Source organism: Choristoneura fumiferana, chromosome 6, assembly GCF_025370935.1.
Source record: "Choristoneura fumiferana chromosome 6, NRCan_CFum_1, whole genome shotgun sequence".
NCBI lineage: Eukaryota > Metazoa > Arthropoda > Insecta > Lepidoptera > Tortricidae > Choristoneura > Choristoneura fumiferana.
In genome coordinates this window covers 4730965-4749057 of record NC_133477.1, presented here as the reverse complement: position 1 = coordinate 4749057, position 18093 = coordinate 4730965, and the positions used below count along the sequence as shown (strand labels likewise).

Here is an 18093-nt window from a genome sequence, read left to right as displayed (position 1 = left end):
TTACGCGGACGGAGTGCCGAGCAACAGCTAGTATGATGTAAATAAAAATTGGTTGATATTCTTTAATTAGTTTCTGTGTTACTAACCTGTGATGTTCAATAAAGAGTCTTCTATCTATCTAGTAACTCCATATTCTTCGAATTCCAGTACAGCAAATACATGAACCAAAAGAAGTACGCTAACCACATCGACAAGGCCTGGGGTCTGGAGGGGCCAAGCAAGTCATCCACTGAGCAGGGATGGCCCTGCGTGCCGCGCCGCCGGCCTCACCTCTGCTCCGCCGACAACGTACTCGACTTGCCGACTTACAGCTCCGCCCCCTGTGAGTATAACGAGCGGTGGCCTTACCCATTGCGAAGCCCTTTGTCCTTCGTGAAAAGTATATGACGCGCAAATATAGTTCAAAAATCTATTTTTTTTTTAAATTTGCTTGGGTCGTTGTGCGAGGCCCCTGCAAGAGCCAGGCCCCGGGCGATTGCCCTGTTCACCACCCCCCAAGGCCGCCGCTGAGTGTAACAGCCTTTATACAGCTACTAGGGTTTCAGAGCAGAGGCCGTATTATCTAAGGCATTAATTCGGGTTCGGCATCTCGTTCTATTCTTGTCTTATACCGTCTGGCAGAAACAAGTGGTTAATAACGATTGTGATTCTAAGTGTGTTAGATAATAAGAAGGACCTCTGGCTTTAGAACACCTGCGTTTGACGATGATTGGGTGTACGGACTGCTCGCACTGTCGCCATCTGTGCGAGCTAACACTCCAAACACGACACCCGCAGGACCAAGTGGCCCTGTGACTATTGTAGTGGTCAGCGTCGAAGTGTTCAGCGGTGACACTAACGAGAAGGGCCCGACTGGTAACCACACGGACCCAGTGAGATAACATATCGAGAGGTTAATAACGATTGTGATTTCAAGTGTGTTAGACAGCAATACCTCTGGCTTTAGAACACCTGCGTTCGACGATGATTGGGCGTACGGATTGCTCGCGCTGTCGGCATCTGTGCGAGCCAACACTGCAAACATGACACCCACAGGGCCAAGTGGCCCTATGGCCATTGATCTGGCCTTCGTAGTGGTCAGCGAGCGACACTACTGAAGAGGGCCTGACTGGTAACCACACGGACCCTAAGGGTTAGTGAGATGACTGGTTCCGACAGAATATCAGCGCTGTGACAGCAATGTCGCAGCACATGCTGAGTCGGCGCCTTTTCGCGGCTGTGCCGTGACAACTTTTATATGTTACAAGCTGAATTGTTTGTTTTCGTACTATTGCCATGGAGTGTTTGTGAGTAAAGATTTTTATCTACATATCTATCTATGAAATATCGAGAGCAGGACTTGCCATCCCGCCTTTGCTCCGCCAACAATGGGCTCGATCTGCCGACATACAGCTCACAGCTCTGCCCCCTGTGAGTACGACGATTATGGGGCGCCCGGACTGCTGCCTTCTGTGCGACTCGCTCAGTATGCGAGCTGGTGTTGTGCACGGCGTCCACCCTACAGGTTGCACCGCAACTTTGTCGTGCAGGCAACTACCCCATCAATGACCACCGGACTTAACATACCTTAACCCTAGGCGCTGGTTGAAGATTGTTTGCTGGGCCTCCCACCCACCGGGTTTGATCTCGCCATACTGAAGGAAAACTCCAGACACGATACCCGTAGTTACCATTGATATATTCCCACCAGATCGAGATAAAGTCTCGAAGAGTCAACCACTAGGTTTAGAGTCGAGAGAGTGATATTTGGATGAACCCAAGGTGCCTTTCAGTTCCAGAGCTGCTGGATTGGAGCAATGACAACATTCTGGTCGCGGCGCTGGGCACTAAGTATTACAAGTGGAGCTGGCGCTCCCAGAGCCCCATCAGCAAAGGCTTCACTCTCTTCAACACGGCCTGCTGCCGGTTTGACCCCACGGGGGAAAAGCTGGCTGTAAGTACATAATCTTAAGCTAAAATTACATTTAACGAACTAAAAACAATTACTTTGCTTACCCGCGACCTTATAACTAACTTTTATTGTACATTAAAACACATAAAATGAACAAAAAAGTATAATAAGATGTACAAAGGCGAACTACGTCCATGCAACAGATGTGTGTTCATGCAGCTCCTCCACCTCCACACTGTAAGAACACACAAAAATCTCACAAATATAACTATCACCACCACTATACTACACGAGTGCGTTTCGAACTCATCCAATGTTCATCCTCAGAGCAACACACCTGTTCACCGATTCACCATACTACCAGATGTTAGACTAAAATGGATATGTAATTAAATCTCGCTGCAGGCACAGGCCTCCTCTCACAATGAGGGCTTGGGCCAACGCCAGCCCAGCGCGGATTGGAAATTTCACACACACTTTTCCTTCAGCGTAAAGCTCACGGCTCATTTGAAATGCATGCATTTCGTAAAACTCAGAGGTACCCAGATTTAAACACATCCTCTGCTTGAAAGACCATATGTCAAACCTCTAGGCCACTACTGCCCACTACACTACAGTTTACTCCACAAGCGCACCATGTCTTACTATTTAAGTTGATGTATGTCTTGTTATTTTCAGTTAGGAACTGACATGCAGCGAGTTGAGATTCATAACTCTTGGAGCAAACGGGTGGCTGGTAGTTGGTGCCGCTGCAGTGGTCTGTCGCGCCAGTACTGCCACGTCACCGCGCTGGACTGGAGTCCAACTGGCAACTCTTTTGTCATGTAAGTGTGACACTGATGCTCATCCTCGTAAGGCTCAGCGTCTTAAATTTAGGACATACTAATGAACTGAAACAATTGCTTTGCTCACCCCCGATCTTATGATAGCTACGTTATGCAAGAAATCTGTGTTCATGCAGTTCTTCCGCCTCCACACTAAGAACAAAGTTACAGAAGGTGTGCCTATATAGCGCATGAACGTTCAACTCCTACTTGATCAGTTTTTAGTAAATATTTTTGAAGGAAGTGACGATATAGCACTAAGCTAGGTCAGTAAACCATCTATACCACCAGCGGCTGCTCCCGAGGCACGGTGACGTCCTTTGACCGCGACGCTGAGCTGATCAGCTCCTGTCCTGCCACTGTCAACGCCATCTTCCTCATACGGGTGTCTCCTGACGCAAGGTATACTACTTCCTTAGATAGAGGGATAAGAGGAGTTCTACTATTTTTTTTAAATCAAATATTTAGTAGGTATAGACCAGGGGATTCTACACATATGTATATAATACATTTATTGTTTTCCGATGCCCATATAAAAGAAAGCACACATATTGTAGATCTAAATACGCGTGCCGGGACTTATTCGTACCAAACAACTCGCAACGCCCCTCGATGTTGGTCTCGATACATAGTTTGCTACATATATATAAGTTGTACGAGTACAGTCGAACAAATTGATTCATGTACCGTGGAACCTTTTAATAATTAATTTTACTATGATTTCCTTGACAAAAGTATGGAATTTCAACATAACATTAGTAACACGAAGGTTCCACCCTGGGTCATTCACTTTGGTCGACTGTACACCATTTCTCACGCTTTTCCAGTGCAATTTAGAACAAAGAGGCTAGAACCTAGAACTTTTTTTTTATTCTACTGGATGGCAAGCGAGCAAGCGAGTGGGTCTCCTGATGGTAAGAGATCACCACCGCCCATAGACACCTGCAATACCAGGGGATTGCAGATGCGTTGCCAACCTAGAGGCCTAAGATGGGATACCTCAAGTGCCAGTAATTTCACCGGCTGTCTTACTCTCCACGCCGAAACACAACAGTGCAAGCACTGCTGCTTCACGGCAGGATTACCAAGATGGTGGTAGTAATCCGGGCGGACCTTGCACAAGGTCCTACCACCAGCAAGAATGAATTTGAATGTAAATTTTGAATCCTTAGATATGTAGCCGTCGCAGCTGTCAACAGTTCCCAAGTCCTGGTCATGCTGTGGCCCGAACTGTACGATTCAAGATCCATAGGCTCTGATTGGATTGTGAAGGTACTAAAAATTGACACAGGGGTTACACGGGGTTTACAGTACACAACCAACTTACTTACATAACCAGCTCTGGAAGTGGCTAAATTATTTCCCAACTGTCCTGGTATTTCTCTGGCCGCTGCCACGACGTGCTCGCTTCATTCGCTTGACTCCGACTTTATAGTTTCAATTATAAAGGTATAATCGCTCTCTTTGCTTGTCATCGTAGGCACCTAATTTTTGGGAACCTTAATCAAAAGTAAAAGTAGGTAACTAATTATTACCGAAATCTCTTTGAAGTAGGAAATATATTTGGCCTCGTCCAGTGCTGGTTATGTAAGATGAACAAAGTAGGTAAAGTAGTATTGCTCATGTTATCATAGTTACCTCATACTTAGCTTTGTATAGGTAGAGTCATTCACGATGGCGCGTGCCGTGGTTCTTATTAGGTACAATGTAATTTTATGACTAATTATGACAAAAGCACGCGTCTACGTGGATGGCACTAGGTATACATTATCATGAATCGGGCTCAAAAACCGCCCTTGAACTAAATAAAAACTTGAACGCCGCGAGCCTGTAAGTCGAAGTTACTACATAACTTACCTCTTGCCCTTAGCATCACTGGAATACAATCTTAGGTCCTAATGCTTGTAGTAATAATGATATTCATTTAATTTAATTAATTAAATTTTAATCACTTAGTCTTGCCACGCGTGAAAGTGTAAATGAGCACAACATCATCATCTGTAACTTCCAATAACAGTCTACTACTTACTGGACCTTGGCCACCTCCAACACGCGCCATTTTATCCTGAGTTCACTGTCGTACCCAGCTTCTGCCAGTAAATTTTTCATAAATCATTACTCCGCCTTACGTCTTGCTTGCGTCTTACTTTATGCGTGCCGTATTACGGTATCCCCTCAAGAGCTCTGTTACCCCAATGATTATCGGTTATTCAATAGATATAGGCAGCCTACTGCCTCTTCAGCTTGCTAATCCTGTGCATTACATATCAATAAAATACCATGTTTTTACTTTGCTCCTCCAGTACCACAAAGCAACAAAGATTGCTCTTACGGTACCACAAAGTAAAAGAGATGGTGGTAGTGTAAAGTAAAAACGTCGTATTTCATTGATATAAAACCTCCGCAAAGTAATGTCTGCATCAATCGTTAACTATTTCAATGACTGGCTCTCCGTCGGATAACCTAGTTAAGAGATTTATTCTTCTGTAAAACTCCGAGCATAGTATACACGATATGGTTTATTTCCAGACAATAGCCTGGCACCCCTGGCGAAGCGCGCTGCTAGGTATCGGCGGGATGGCCGACCTGAAGTCCTGGGTGGCCCTGTGGGACGCCCCCCGCGCAGCGCTCCGCATGACCAGCAGAGTCAGCAACAGCGACTTCACACTCGACACGATGCTCTTCAGCCACCGCACTGGGGAGCTGGTCATGAGCCTGTGGAACACTGGTGAGGATCTGCTGCTTTTCATGAGACATGTGAAGGCAATCGGTGAGCGCGATCAAAACTAGTAGTTTCCAAGGGTTTACTTTATTTCCTATTAAGTTCAATGCACGTAATTGGTCAAAATCTATAATGATTCATTTGATATACTTCAATTTTATCTTGGTTCCCGTACATAACCATCTTATCACCATAACACCGAATAGTTTCTACTTCAAAGAGATTTCGGTATGTGATTGATCACTTTTACTGTCAATTTAGGTTCCAGAAAATTTAATACGACGACGAGCGACGCTTAACAAATTTGAATGACAGTTCCTACTTCATAAATAAAACAATAAGGCTGATTCTCATATTGACTTGTGAGTGTAAATAGGCTTTGACGTTTCAAGCGCTACAAATGACATTAAACCTTAGGGTGGGAAACCAATTTCTTGGTCAACTATACGAACGAGCGAAGCGAGCGCACTACGGCAGTGGCCGGCGAAGCGCCAGGACCTAATTAATGTAGACAATAATTTGGCCCTACCAGTGCTGGCTACGTAAGATGGTTATGTATGAGGAACAAGGCATAATTTTCTCGTAAATGGTCAACACTTCAAGGGATTGTTTTGTTATCCTCTTGTTATCCTACTAATATTATAGGAGACGGATTTGGATGAAATTTGGTATGTAAATAGCTGGACATCTAGAATAAAACATAGGTTACTTTTTATTCCGATATTCGCACGGGATAGGGATAAAATCTCGAAATATCAACCGCTGGGCTTAGAGTCATGAAATTTAATATGATTATTTTTTATGTAACGTCAATGAAAACCACGATTTAATTTTCGGGAAATACCCACGGGAATTTTCAAAAATCCCTAAATTTAAATTCAGCTGCTGGATCTAATAATCCAGTCGAAGCCGCGGGTAAACGCTAGTAAGTTATGAAATAGACCTAACCTAACCTAAAACCTTATGAAAACGTTTTAAGACGGTCGAAAATGCGTACTCGATCTGATAATGCCCAAAATGGCCGAATAGATGTCACCCTGCTGTCACTTATATTTCTATTGACATAAAATTAAAGATGGCAACTATTGGGAATTTGGGACATTGACCAGCACTCGTCCGTTTACCTCACATACTTATCTGTTTATATCTAGAAAACCAGCCGTATCCAAAAGGCAGTTCCCAGCTGGTGGTGATGAGCGGCCCCCAGACAGTGGTGGACCAGTGGGGCGAGGGCCGGCAGCGCATGGACCGCGTGAGGACTATGGTCTTTAGTCCAGATGGCACTAAACTTGGTAATTCATCATCATAATCATGGTCAGCCAAAAGACGAGTACTGGAAACCTGCAATGTGTTTCGCCTACAAAGTGGCCGGTTTGATTTAGAATTTAGTACCTACCCATACATAAGTATGTAGTTAGTTTTAATGACAACGCAAATAGGTAGGTACAGTCAAGAAAAAGTACTGTTATGCAAAAAATATTATATTTTTATGAAAAATATTTTGTATTTCCAGCGACAGCGACTGCTGACGAAGACCTGGTAATCTGGAATTTCCTGCCCCAAGACAACGGTCCAAGCGACAAGACGAAGCGAAGAAGGTTCTCGGCCATTCCTTCCTTCATCGACCAGAGCATCCACGGCTTCTCTGTGCGGTAGCACCGAGCGTCCAACCCATAAACCTCTTGAGACGAGACGTCTTGAAGACAGGAGTAGGCAAGAGCGCTGTTACAGTGATATTTTATCAATACCAACTTGAAAAAAACGTCATTGTGTCTAGTTACTTCATTTATTACACAGAGTAAAATAAAATACGATAGAAGACAGAGCATACATCACAGATTCGAACTGTAAAAAGGGATCTCTTTCAGTTACCCCTGGTTTTACGATGGGACATCGTTACAAGTAAACAATTAACTAAGTCCGGTAAATTTTTAGTAGTCAAGCATGGTCACTACATTATTCACAAATGAAATTGTATATGAGTAGTAAATGAGCTGTTCAATCAGATATTCAGGATAATTATTAAACAGGTGCGTCGTAACCCAAACTGTGAATACGTTTTCATTATGTAATTTTACATTTAAATATGGTTGAAACTTGAAATCATATTGAAAACTTTTTAGAAGAGAATTTTATTTCATTTTAGAAATTATGCAAAATTTAATAATTTTATATAACGTTACAAATATTTATTAAATTGTTTAATTACAAAAAAGTTAATTTCCGAGTAAAATGAAAATGCAAGAAAAAATCCTATCGGCGCCCAAGCAATTTCTCTATTCATTGCGTGTGCTGCCAGGCCTTTGCGCAGCTAGCGTCTCGGCCGCGCAATGAACATAGGATACACTTTCCTCGCCGCTAGTCGCTTGTTTCTTGCGATGCGAAGACGAATCAACACTCACCAAACAAAATCGTTCAAATTCATTGACGCTGCCGCTGTACCAGGAAACATAGAACCGGGCATACATAGATGACGATGAAAAACATAACCCTCCTGCACCTCCGCAGTCGGATTCTTAAAATAATGTTTGCTAGTTCTAGTTGGTTATTGATACGAATAAAACTGTAATAAGAGTTTTTAAAATCTGGACAGTTTTTGAAATGAACTATTTCAGTGATGCTGCTTAATTTGGAATTGCTGAGTATTTTTTTTATTCTTTGATAGAATTGCTAAAATTATTTTTAATTTTATTAGAATGTGATTTATTGTTGTTCATGCTTTTGAAATACATAATTTTATAATTTCAGTTTTTTTTTATTTACTAAGAGACTTCTATTTTTCTGTTAACATCTTTCAGGACCGATTTGTGTAAACACGTGATTTTTTTTATTAGCTAAATAGAATCACATTTCACAATGAAAAAACATATTAATGAGTTAGTTAGTCTGTTCATATCTTTGTTTTGTGCGTGTGTTTGTTTTTATGTAGAGGAAACAGTTTAAATGTTTGTCACTAAACCATGCAAAAACAGCTCATAACTAAAAAACAACTGATTTGGATGAATTTTGGCACACAAATACCTTACAACTTGAAACACATCAGATGTTTTTTCCCGAGAAATCGCAAATTTCCGATTAGTTAATTCATCACAAATACAGTTACGGTAGCGCATGGTGTACGGTTCTGTTGCTCTGAAGATGAGCTCTAGTTGAGTTCGAAACGCGTCAGTGTAATGTGGTGTTGGTGATAGATGAGTTATTGTGATTTGTGTGTGTTCTTACAGTGTGGAGATGGAGGAACTGCATGAACACTGTCTTGCATAAACGTAGCTATCACAAGGTCGCGGGTGAGCAAAGTTATTTTTGTAGTTCATTGAATTGACCTCCGCAAAGTAAAGCCTGATTCCATAAATTATGAAGTAAAATTAGGCAAAAAATATATTTGTCCTCAACATCAGTACACCGAAAAACACAACCACTGCAAGTCAATTAGGACTTTTAAAACGAACATTTCCAATGTAAAGTAATGTAAATGTGAAACTTAATGTGGCTGTGTCCGTACACAAGTAAAAGCATCGCAAATAAAATACTTAATAGCTTTTAAAAATAGACTCGTTACGTTTGTACCACTCCCGGCTTTACCTGCCTTAGATTGCAGATAATCGTTCGTGTTAGCCGACGATTGCGCGCCGCCTCCCAATCTCGAGGCCCACAATTTGAGACAATAAAACAGAAGGCCGCGGCGGTAGGACAAAGAGGCGCAATGCTTCCCTTTCAAATGGCCGTAGAGCCTGGTTTAGGTCTGAAAGAAAACTAGTGCGCGTTGGAACGCATTCCTCTATATCGTCACGGTGTCACGTCACGTCGTGTGACAGTTTTTAGCACGACGTGACGTCACAGGCCGCCACTACCAAAATTTGACGCGCATCATCTTTGTAATTTTATGTTTGATCGACAAAAGAAAAATACGTATCTTTTCTGATACTGATGGACTAAATCCATACTTAATGTTATAAATGCGAAAGTGTGTTTGTATGTTTGTGTGTTTGTCCGTCTATCACGCCGTAACGGAGCGACGGATCGACGTGATTTTTGGCATAGAGATAGTTTATGGGCCCGAGAGTGACATACGCTACTTTTTATCCCGGAAAAATGCACAGTTCCCAAGGAAACAGCGCGCGATAACCGAATACCACGCGGGCGAAGCCGCGGGCAAAAGCTAGTATAATAATATTTTTTACCCACAAATCTACCCAACCGACAATAAATATTTAACTATTTTCCCCTACATTCATCTTGAACTTTATTTAATTTGAACTTCTCTTTCAAAAACGAAGTTCATATTTCTACTTTAGTTATCATCAAGCAAATAAATTTTAGGTATTTTGACATGTAACTGACGGAATCGTATAATTTCCGTGGGTATGAGTCGTCTGCGCGCGCATCTAGCGACGGCGCAGCGGCGCACGATCTGTCGCGGCCATAACTCTGGCAATTGACATGCGCCACCCAGCGAGGATGCGCCACAGAGAACGGGGGTAACTCTAGAATACTAACTTTTGAAAAATTTGTAATGTTTAATTGCAAAGAAGATATATTTTGTTATTTTTTTGCAAACTTTTCTACAACGAGTTTTCATTTAACTCGCAACGTGTAGGTACATGTGTATGTAAGTCATCAAGTGAACATTTAAAAACCATTTTTCGAACACGTCCTGGTAAGTACTCGTATCTAATTATGCTGAAATTTGGCATACCTATGTAAGTCTTTGACAGTACAATATTATGATAGTGAAATTTTGGTGGTCTGGTCGGGATCGTCTCCGAATGCCTTTAAATGACTTTAAACTTGGTACAGATGTCTAGTAATCTGGATTACTTATGTAAGTACAATTATTTTAAGTAAGTAGGTGCAGTCAACAAAAAAGGTACAAAATATATTTAGCGGGTCGTGTCAGTTAGTTGATTAGTAAGTACAGATAGATGCCGCATTCCGTAACGGTTCTGACACTCGCGATCTCAATCAAATGACAGTTTTTGTATGCGAAAACTGTCATGATTGTGATCGCGAATATCAGAAACGTTACGCAATAGACCCTAAGGTCAAATAATGTTATGTTACATTAAGTCGTCTTTGCTTTTCAAGTACGGAACCCTAAAAATAAACAAATGTGACGTACCTGTGTCTGCCCCCGTGCAGGTTAGAAGCCCGTCTCCATAACTCTCGGTCGCGTGCGGTGACTTCCCTATGATAATTTAATTGTCGTGCGTGCACGAAATATTGTGCACTGGCTGATAGTAGGGAAGCCAGGTTAGATTTTGTCAAGTCACTTGAGCACCAAGGGAACAAATGAATGATTATTGGATACTGATAAATAGTAATAATCTGAAGTATTAACCTGTTTATCGGTCGAGGTGCCTTGTTGTTCGTAAATAAATATCGGTATTAATTAAAAAAATAAGAATAACAAAGTGTGTGAACATATTTTACGTCACATTAGATTTTCCCATACAAACGCATTTCAAACTAACATGTATTTCTATGGGAGCGTAGGTATACGAAAAATCGGATCGGTATTTCCATGTCGGTATTATCCGAGCCGGTAAATAATGTAACCCACATTTGACATTATGATAAGTGTTCGAAAGTGTTGCATTGAATGAACCTAAGGATTATTTTTATTATATTTGATGATGACATTTTCTGCTTCTTTTAATGTTTCTTGATGCTCAAGTGACGTGGGTAAACTAATCTATACGCCTCTGTACTATGAACAATGACTGTAGTCGGGATAACCCTCTTTCAATGGCAACTAGCCTCCAATAACTTTACCTATGCCAAGTTTATAAATCAGAATAGGTATGATTTCCATTACGTCCATAAAAGAAAAGTAAAATCGGTTAAGTGCGAGTTGTACTCGCACACATAAATGTCGGAACTACCGTCCATACATACACTTAACAGATCTGTAAGTTGCGGAAAGTTTCCAAAAAGTAGGAAAAGCTTTCTGGAAATTTTCACAAGATATACGGATTTTTTTATTTAAAAAATGAAAAGTTTCAACCCCCATACAAAATTGTGAGAAGTTTCCGTTTTTTTTCCTATAAGAAAAATTCCGCAATATTTTAAAGCTTCCTTTGGCACATCATTGCATACAAATACACTCTAAAAATATAACCCTTCTTCGAACAGTGAGGTAATAAATGCTCATCTTTATGCTAAAAATGCCAAAATCGCCATAGGTGTGCCTATAAAATTTGAGGTTTACCCTCGATTTCCCTAGGATCCCATCATCAGATCTTGACTTGGTGACAATGGGACAACCTCAGAAGAATACTCTTTCGAATAAAAAAAGAATTTTAAAAATCGGTCCACAATTGACAGAGTAATCGGTGAACATACATAAAAAAAAGAACCTCATTTTTTGAAGTCGGTTAATGACTGTTCATTCATAATAATGAAATGGAGGGATTAAGTAGAAACTTAAAAACATTACATAGCACATATTCAAGCAGCTTAAGGCACTTTAAGCGTACTTATATTCCAATACCACGACTAGGGCCGCATAATAAGACACTTACAATTCCTACTACCACAAGATGGCGGCGATACGTAAACATAGCCAACTGTAGTTAACGCCTTCATTAAGATATCTACCGATTATCCTGGTTTAATTTTCTCCGTTCAAACCCGCAGAAAGCGTTAACGGGTTAACAGGTAGTTAAACACCGTCTGTAATTTGTGAGTCCACCGGTTATTTTCATATTTTAATAACTATATTAACGTTAAGCCTAGAAGTTGAAGTGGGAATTACAAACGCTATTATAATTTTACTGTGAAATAAAACGACTAGTCATTTATCTGTAATACATCTAAAGGTACAAATTGTCGGAAATATCCTGTACAGCAAGCGTGGAATGGAACGTGATAATACAACGAGTTATTTTTAAATTTTGTTAACTTCAAAGAAATATTCAACAGGTCAAATGAATTAAATCTTTAGTAGCCTAACATGTTTAAAGATTATCGTCACTTTTTTTAGTGCACAATTATCAAAAAATAACATAGTTTAGAATAACAAAACAAAGATGTAAAAACCGGCCAAGAGCGTGTCGGACACGCCCAAGATATTTAAGGTTCCATAGCCATTACGAAAAAAATCAAGTAATATTATGTGCGTTATAACACAATTAAAACACTTACTACTGTCTTAAAATCTATGACCAGAAAAAGAGCGTATCTTCACTGCACTTACGTCCTTTTGTTGAGAAGCGCAGTTTTTCGGCAATAACTCAAAAACGGTATACCCGATCATGTTAAAACCAATTTTCGTTGAAAGTATTTATTAAGCGTTACCTTTCTATATTTTTTGCATATTTTTTGGACAAACGGTTTACAAGATAGAGGGGGGGGACACAATTTTTGCTACTTTGGGAGCGATTATTTCCGGAAATCTTCACTTAATCAAAAAAGTTTTTGAGAAACCTTACTATCTTTTCAAAAGAGCTGTCGAACTATGTGCCACACGTTGATGCGAGTTAAAAAAAAATCAATTTCTGTTACGTGTATGGAGTGCCCCACCTATAAATATTTATTTTTGTAATTTAACTACAAAACTAAATAGCGGCTTTGACAAGACATCTGTACTCCAAATTTCATTGATATAGGTACATCTTGTAGTTTTCGAGTAAAATGCCTGTGACATACGGACGGACGGACAGACAGACAGACAGACAGACGGACTTGACGAAACTATAAGGGTTCCGTTTTTGCCATTTTGGCTCCGGAACCCTAAAAATTGACAAACAAAATGTGTCAGAATTCACTTAGCGCCTGACGGTACATTCTTGCAATGAAACCTAAATTCTAATATTTAGCGCAGCAGTGCAAAAATGGGCGCACTTCTTTCACTCGGCACTCATTTTTAGGGTTCCGTTTTTGCCATTTTGGCTCCGGAGTTATAGTTTCGCAATGTCTGTCTGTCCGTTCGGTCGCGGCTGAGACACGATTAGTTTACAGAAGTTTATTGAAGCTAATTTGGAAATCAAGATACGAACTTTTCCGACAAAATACGACGTTAACGTTGACGACGGTCATTTTTGAGGGAAGTATTTGTCACTAGATAATTACGATGATTGTAGGGAAATAAACGCGATTGCAGCGCGTCGCGTACTTTTCCGAGCCGTCCATAAATCGGAGATAACTTTATTCATGCGATAGTAAAAGTCAGTGTAAATATATATTTTACACATTTAACTGTCTATTACTGGTCAGCGCTTGAAAAGGCAGGGTCGTAAGTGCTGGATTTACGCGCGGAGCTAAGATATGAGATCGGGACGAAATAAGTAACGGTTTTAAATACAGTGTGGGGCCCAGAACCGGGGATAATATTAATAACAGAGGCTATATAGATCACCGGTAATTGGTCCCACTTAATTAAAATCAAAACTTAACTTTTGTTTTTTTTTCTATCATACTTAATCGTAAATTCAATGTACGCCATCCTAGAACCCAATCGCCTGTCTCGCTACAAGTATCAAACATTTTGATTTACATTGCTTCTTCGAATAAACTTTAAAGTGTAATAAAAATAAAAATAAACTAATTATATATGTTGTTCAGTTTGACGAGTACGATCTATGTTTTAATTATCTGCCCGAGTTACAGGCCACACATTTTGTGTCCTTCTGAGACCCTGCGTCAAATGTTTAAACTTAATGACAAGAAAAGTTGACATTTGATTGGACATTATGTGCAAAATTTTGTACGCGGGGACTCAGGAGGTTAACTGAGTTTGGTTAGGGTCTCTCGGAAAATAATAAAATAATGTTACGGTATTTTGTATAAAGTTCGTACAATTCGCTAGAATAAGATATTTGAGAATTGCTTTACGATTCTAAAGGCCGGCTTTGCCTTTTTGAGGGTTCCGTATCTCAAAAGAAAAATACAGAACCCTTAAATAGGATAATTTCGTTGTCTGTTTGTCTATCTGCCTACCTGCACGTCTGGCAAAACGCTTTTCCTCAAGATTCAATCAAAATACTAGGTATGAATTGTGAAGTGTGAGTGTGAGGTTAGTATGAATTGTGACCAACCAAGCGAGCGAAGCGAGCGTGCCTCGGCAGCGGCCGGCGAAGTGCCAGAACCGATATGGCGGCGTTTCATGATATGCCTAGGAATTTCATGATCTACCTGAACATTACTAAGCAAATCGTTAAACGGTGAGTTTTGAACGATATGGCGGATGTTCCTTAGCCAATTCATGAAATGGCGCTATTTTACGATCGGCCGTCGACATACAGACTGATTGAAAAAGCTTTTATGCCGTTCGCATAAAGTGTAGCATTGTTTGCTCTGATTCACAGATAAGTTGGTATATGATTCTTTCAATATCACGCCGACCAATTAATTGTGTGATTTGTGAGTCCCTTGTTACTAATTAATACTCTTTGGTCCCTTGCATAATATTCCGAAGGAACAGCAGATTACTTTCATTCAGATATTTTTCAGTTTTCCAGCGTGCAATTTGTCTCAGCGTGAGTGTAAATTTCAACCGAATCTGATCAGTTACTCGTACTTTATCCACAACAGCTCGCCAGTATTTTAGTTTAAGAATGATACGTCCAGTTAGGGTCCGGCTACATGCTCAATCATACTTGTGCAATTTCCAATTTGCACAAGCAAGGGTGTACGTTAAAGACTGGAAAACGATATAGATACCGCACAAATGGCTTTTGGACGCCATACAGTTTTGGCGCCAATTTTTGCACAAGCAGTTTGCTCATGCAAGTCGCTACGTGTAGCCGGACCTTTGCAGAACGTGCGTATATTTCATGTTACCGCGACAACGGCGCACAATGCGTACGCGCAGATTTACCGACCGATTCAATATCGGTGTGAACGCTATCGATTTATGAGCCGGATCGAAGACGAGTCTATAATGTACGGTGTGCATGGAGGACAGTAGTTGAAGTCCGTGGGAATGCATGGACCAAACTTGTACCTACGGTTGGTAAAAGTCATAGGCAGTATTCTAGTTTCAGTCGCCGTAGCTTTTATAGAGCTGCCATTTTGAAGACGGAAATGCTACTTATATCAAGCGCGGCGCGGCACGATTTTATTTTCCGCTACAAGTAGATGTCTGAGGCTCTGAGGTAATGGGGGCGCATATGCTTATATCTACAAAGATGTTAATTAATTAAATAACTGAAAACCTGAACGTCGTTTGTTTAAAATCGCCAGTGAAATTGAATGCCTACGCTATACTTTAAAGCAGGATTTGTGTGTACCTCTTTTGCTGTGCTCGGTCTAAGTCAGGCCCAGCAGGGCTACTACGAAACTCGAAACACGAAGTTCGTGTCGTGCGGTCCTTTTGACACGTTTATACTATTTAATACGAGAGCGAGAGGGACGGTACGATACGAACTTCGAGTTTCGAGTTTCGTAGTAGCCCAGCAGGCCGCACTACGGCTAAACCGCCGCGGTTTTTCACCGCGTGACTTTGTGAATCAAGTACACTAATGCAAGCGGTGCTGGCGGTTTTAAGTTTACTTGTATAAAAAAGTCACGCGATTAAAAACCGCGGTGGTTTAGCAGTAGTGCGGCCTCGGCCTTACGAATGCAGCATACGCCAATTAAATCTTTTAGCGAGGTTGCATACTATTTACGTAGATAATTTAATTCCGGCCGTTTTTCAGGCAGTTAAATTTTCTTCTAAAAACGGCGAACCGCAAGGGACCTACAAATCCAAAGATTGGAGTTAGAAATCAAGTAGAAAATAATTCTAATAAACTAATTTAAAATAACACATTTCATCATTGACATGATCCAATCATTTGGCAACAAACGTTTCAACAAATATTCATTTAACAAACAACGTTTCGCAAACTTTTATTTCACAAATTAATCGTTTTATAACACCACATTTCAAAAATTGATCATTTCACAAACTCTTTATTTGACAAACCATCATACAGATCATTATTTGCCAAACTATTCGTTTATAATTTTCGTCATTTGGGAAAACCACGTTTGGCAAACAAACGTTTAATAAAATGCATCATTTGGTAAACACTTTAAAGTTGGTTAGGTTAAATTAGAACTGCGACCCATAGAAAAACTAACTACTGTCAGTACCTATAGTTGGTTAGATTAGAACTGCGACCATAAGGAATGCGAAACAAAAACAAGCCACGAGAACCAAATCCTATCAATTTAAACATGTTATGTAAATAGTTTATCAAAAATCATTTATAAATTGATAATTCGTAACATAACTAGTTTGAAAAATGATTTGCTTAAGTAATGGACATTTTTTAAATGATGATTCATCATTATCATATGATGCGTTTGTAAAGTGACAAGTTTGTTAAAAGTATATTTATCAAATGATCATTTGTGATATGAACAGTTTGTGATATGAAGTGGTTTTGATATGAATAGTTTGCCAAACGTTTTTTGTGAAATGATGGTAAACATCGACAGATGTACACCGGGACAAGTGAAACTACATAAAAGTTTGTAACATCTAATTTTAAAATTATTGTAAAAACATTGAATTAAAGAAACACAGTTGCCGTTTAATTCATTGTGGCCGTCAATTTGCACTTAAATATTTCGATGTAAGGATATAAAATGGTGTAGTGTTATTTTTAGCAGTACCTATCTGTCTCGATAAAAAACTGATTGATACAAATACAAAACTCATACAAAAGATAAAATAACGAAAATACTTTAGTATATAAACTTGATAGCACTGCGATCCACTTGTTGCGATCTGTCGAGGCAAAAATTGTTATTTCGCATTCCATAATGGCTGAATGAAAAAACACCCTTGAAGAAGTTATAAACTAAATCGCAGAGAAAAAAAATACAAAAATGCTGCCATTGACATACAAGTAAGTCTAGATACAATGCGCAAGTCCGACTCGTACTTGACAGTTTAAAAATATCTTAGAATAATTTATACCTATGTTTTGTTTGTATACTTCTGCAACCTGAATCAAAACCAGCTTTTGTCTGGCTGTAACACTCAGAAAGGCTGGATTATTAGAATTAACATTTTGATCATAACCCGGTAAGTGTTACATGGGAAGGTGCGTCAGGAAACGGCTAAGCATGCCGGAGGCATGTTAGACCTCTGACACCACCATTAATCTGTTATTGTTGCTCCTTACAAACTAGATGTTAGAGCGCTAGACGCAATATTAAAATGTTAAGCAAACATTGTAACTGAACCAATTGTTTTAACTAGTTTCATCCATTACATGCATGTCCTATGTATAAACGATTTAGCAAATCTCAATTTTGTTTATGGTCAATAGAAATTTCTGATCTATTGAATAATGTTCTTCCATCGTATTTGTTCGGATAAGTCCCGAATGATCTTGCTTTCTGCAGGGCTACTACGAAACTCGAAGTTTGTGTCCTGCGGTCCGTCTCGCTCTCGTATTAAATATTATAAGTGTCAGAGGGACCGCACGACATGAACTTCGAGTTTCGAGTTTCGTAGTAGCCCTGTTGACATAACTTTAGTAAACTGCGGTAAGCTAGTTGAGAAAGCAGCTCTATGAAACTGACATGCGCTCTTTTAATTAGGACGACAGAGTAAGGGGCTGTTTCACCATCCATTGATTAGCGTTAACCGACGGTTAAATGTGATGCCTTCTCCGTCTATTCGAACAAAACAAATAGAGACGGCATCACACCTAACCGCC

At 40.0% G+C, this 18093-nt stretch overlaps 1 protein-coding gene across 1 annotated transcript in view; it reads left to right on the top strand.

The window, feature by feature from the left end:
• LOC141428541 (protein cortex-like) overlaps positions 1-8141 on the top strand; it is a gene marked incomplete in the record, with an annotated part of 10778 nt that extends 2637 nt beyond the window's left edge. The window contains 8 exon segments of the mRNA XM_074088539.1: positions 148-322; positions 1773-1933; positions 2570-2715; positions 3007-3117; positions 3888-3987; positions 5245-5443; positions 6589-6729; positions 6951-8141. Of these exon segments, the coding sequence (XP_073944640.1) occupies positions 148-322; positions 1773-1933; positions 2570-2715; positions 3007-3117; positions 3888-3987; positions 5245-5443; positions 6589-6729; positions 6951-7093 (1176 nt within the window).
• Between the last annotated feature and the right edge of the window lie 9952 nt (positions 8142-18093).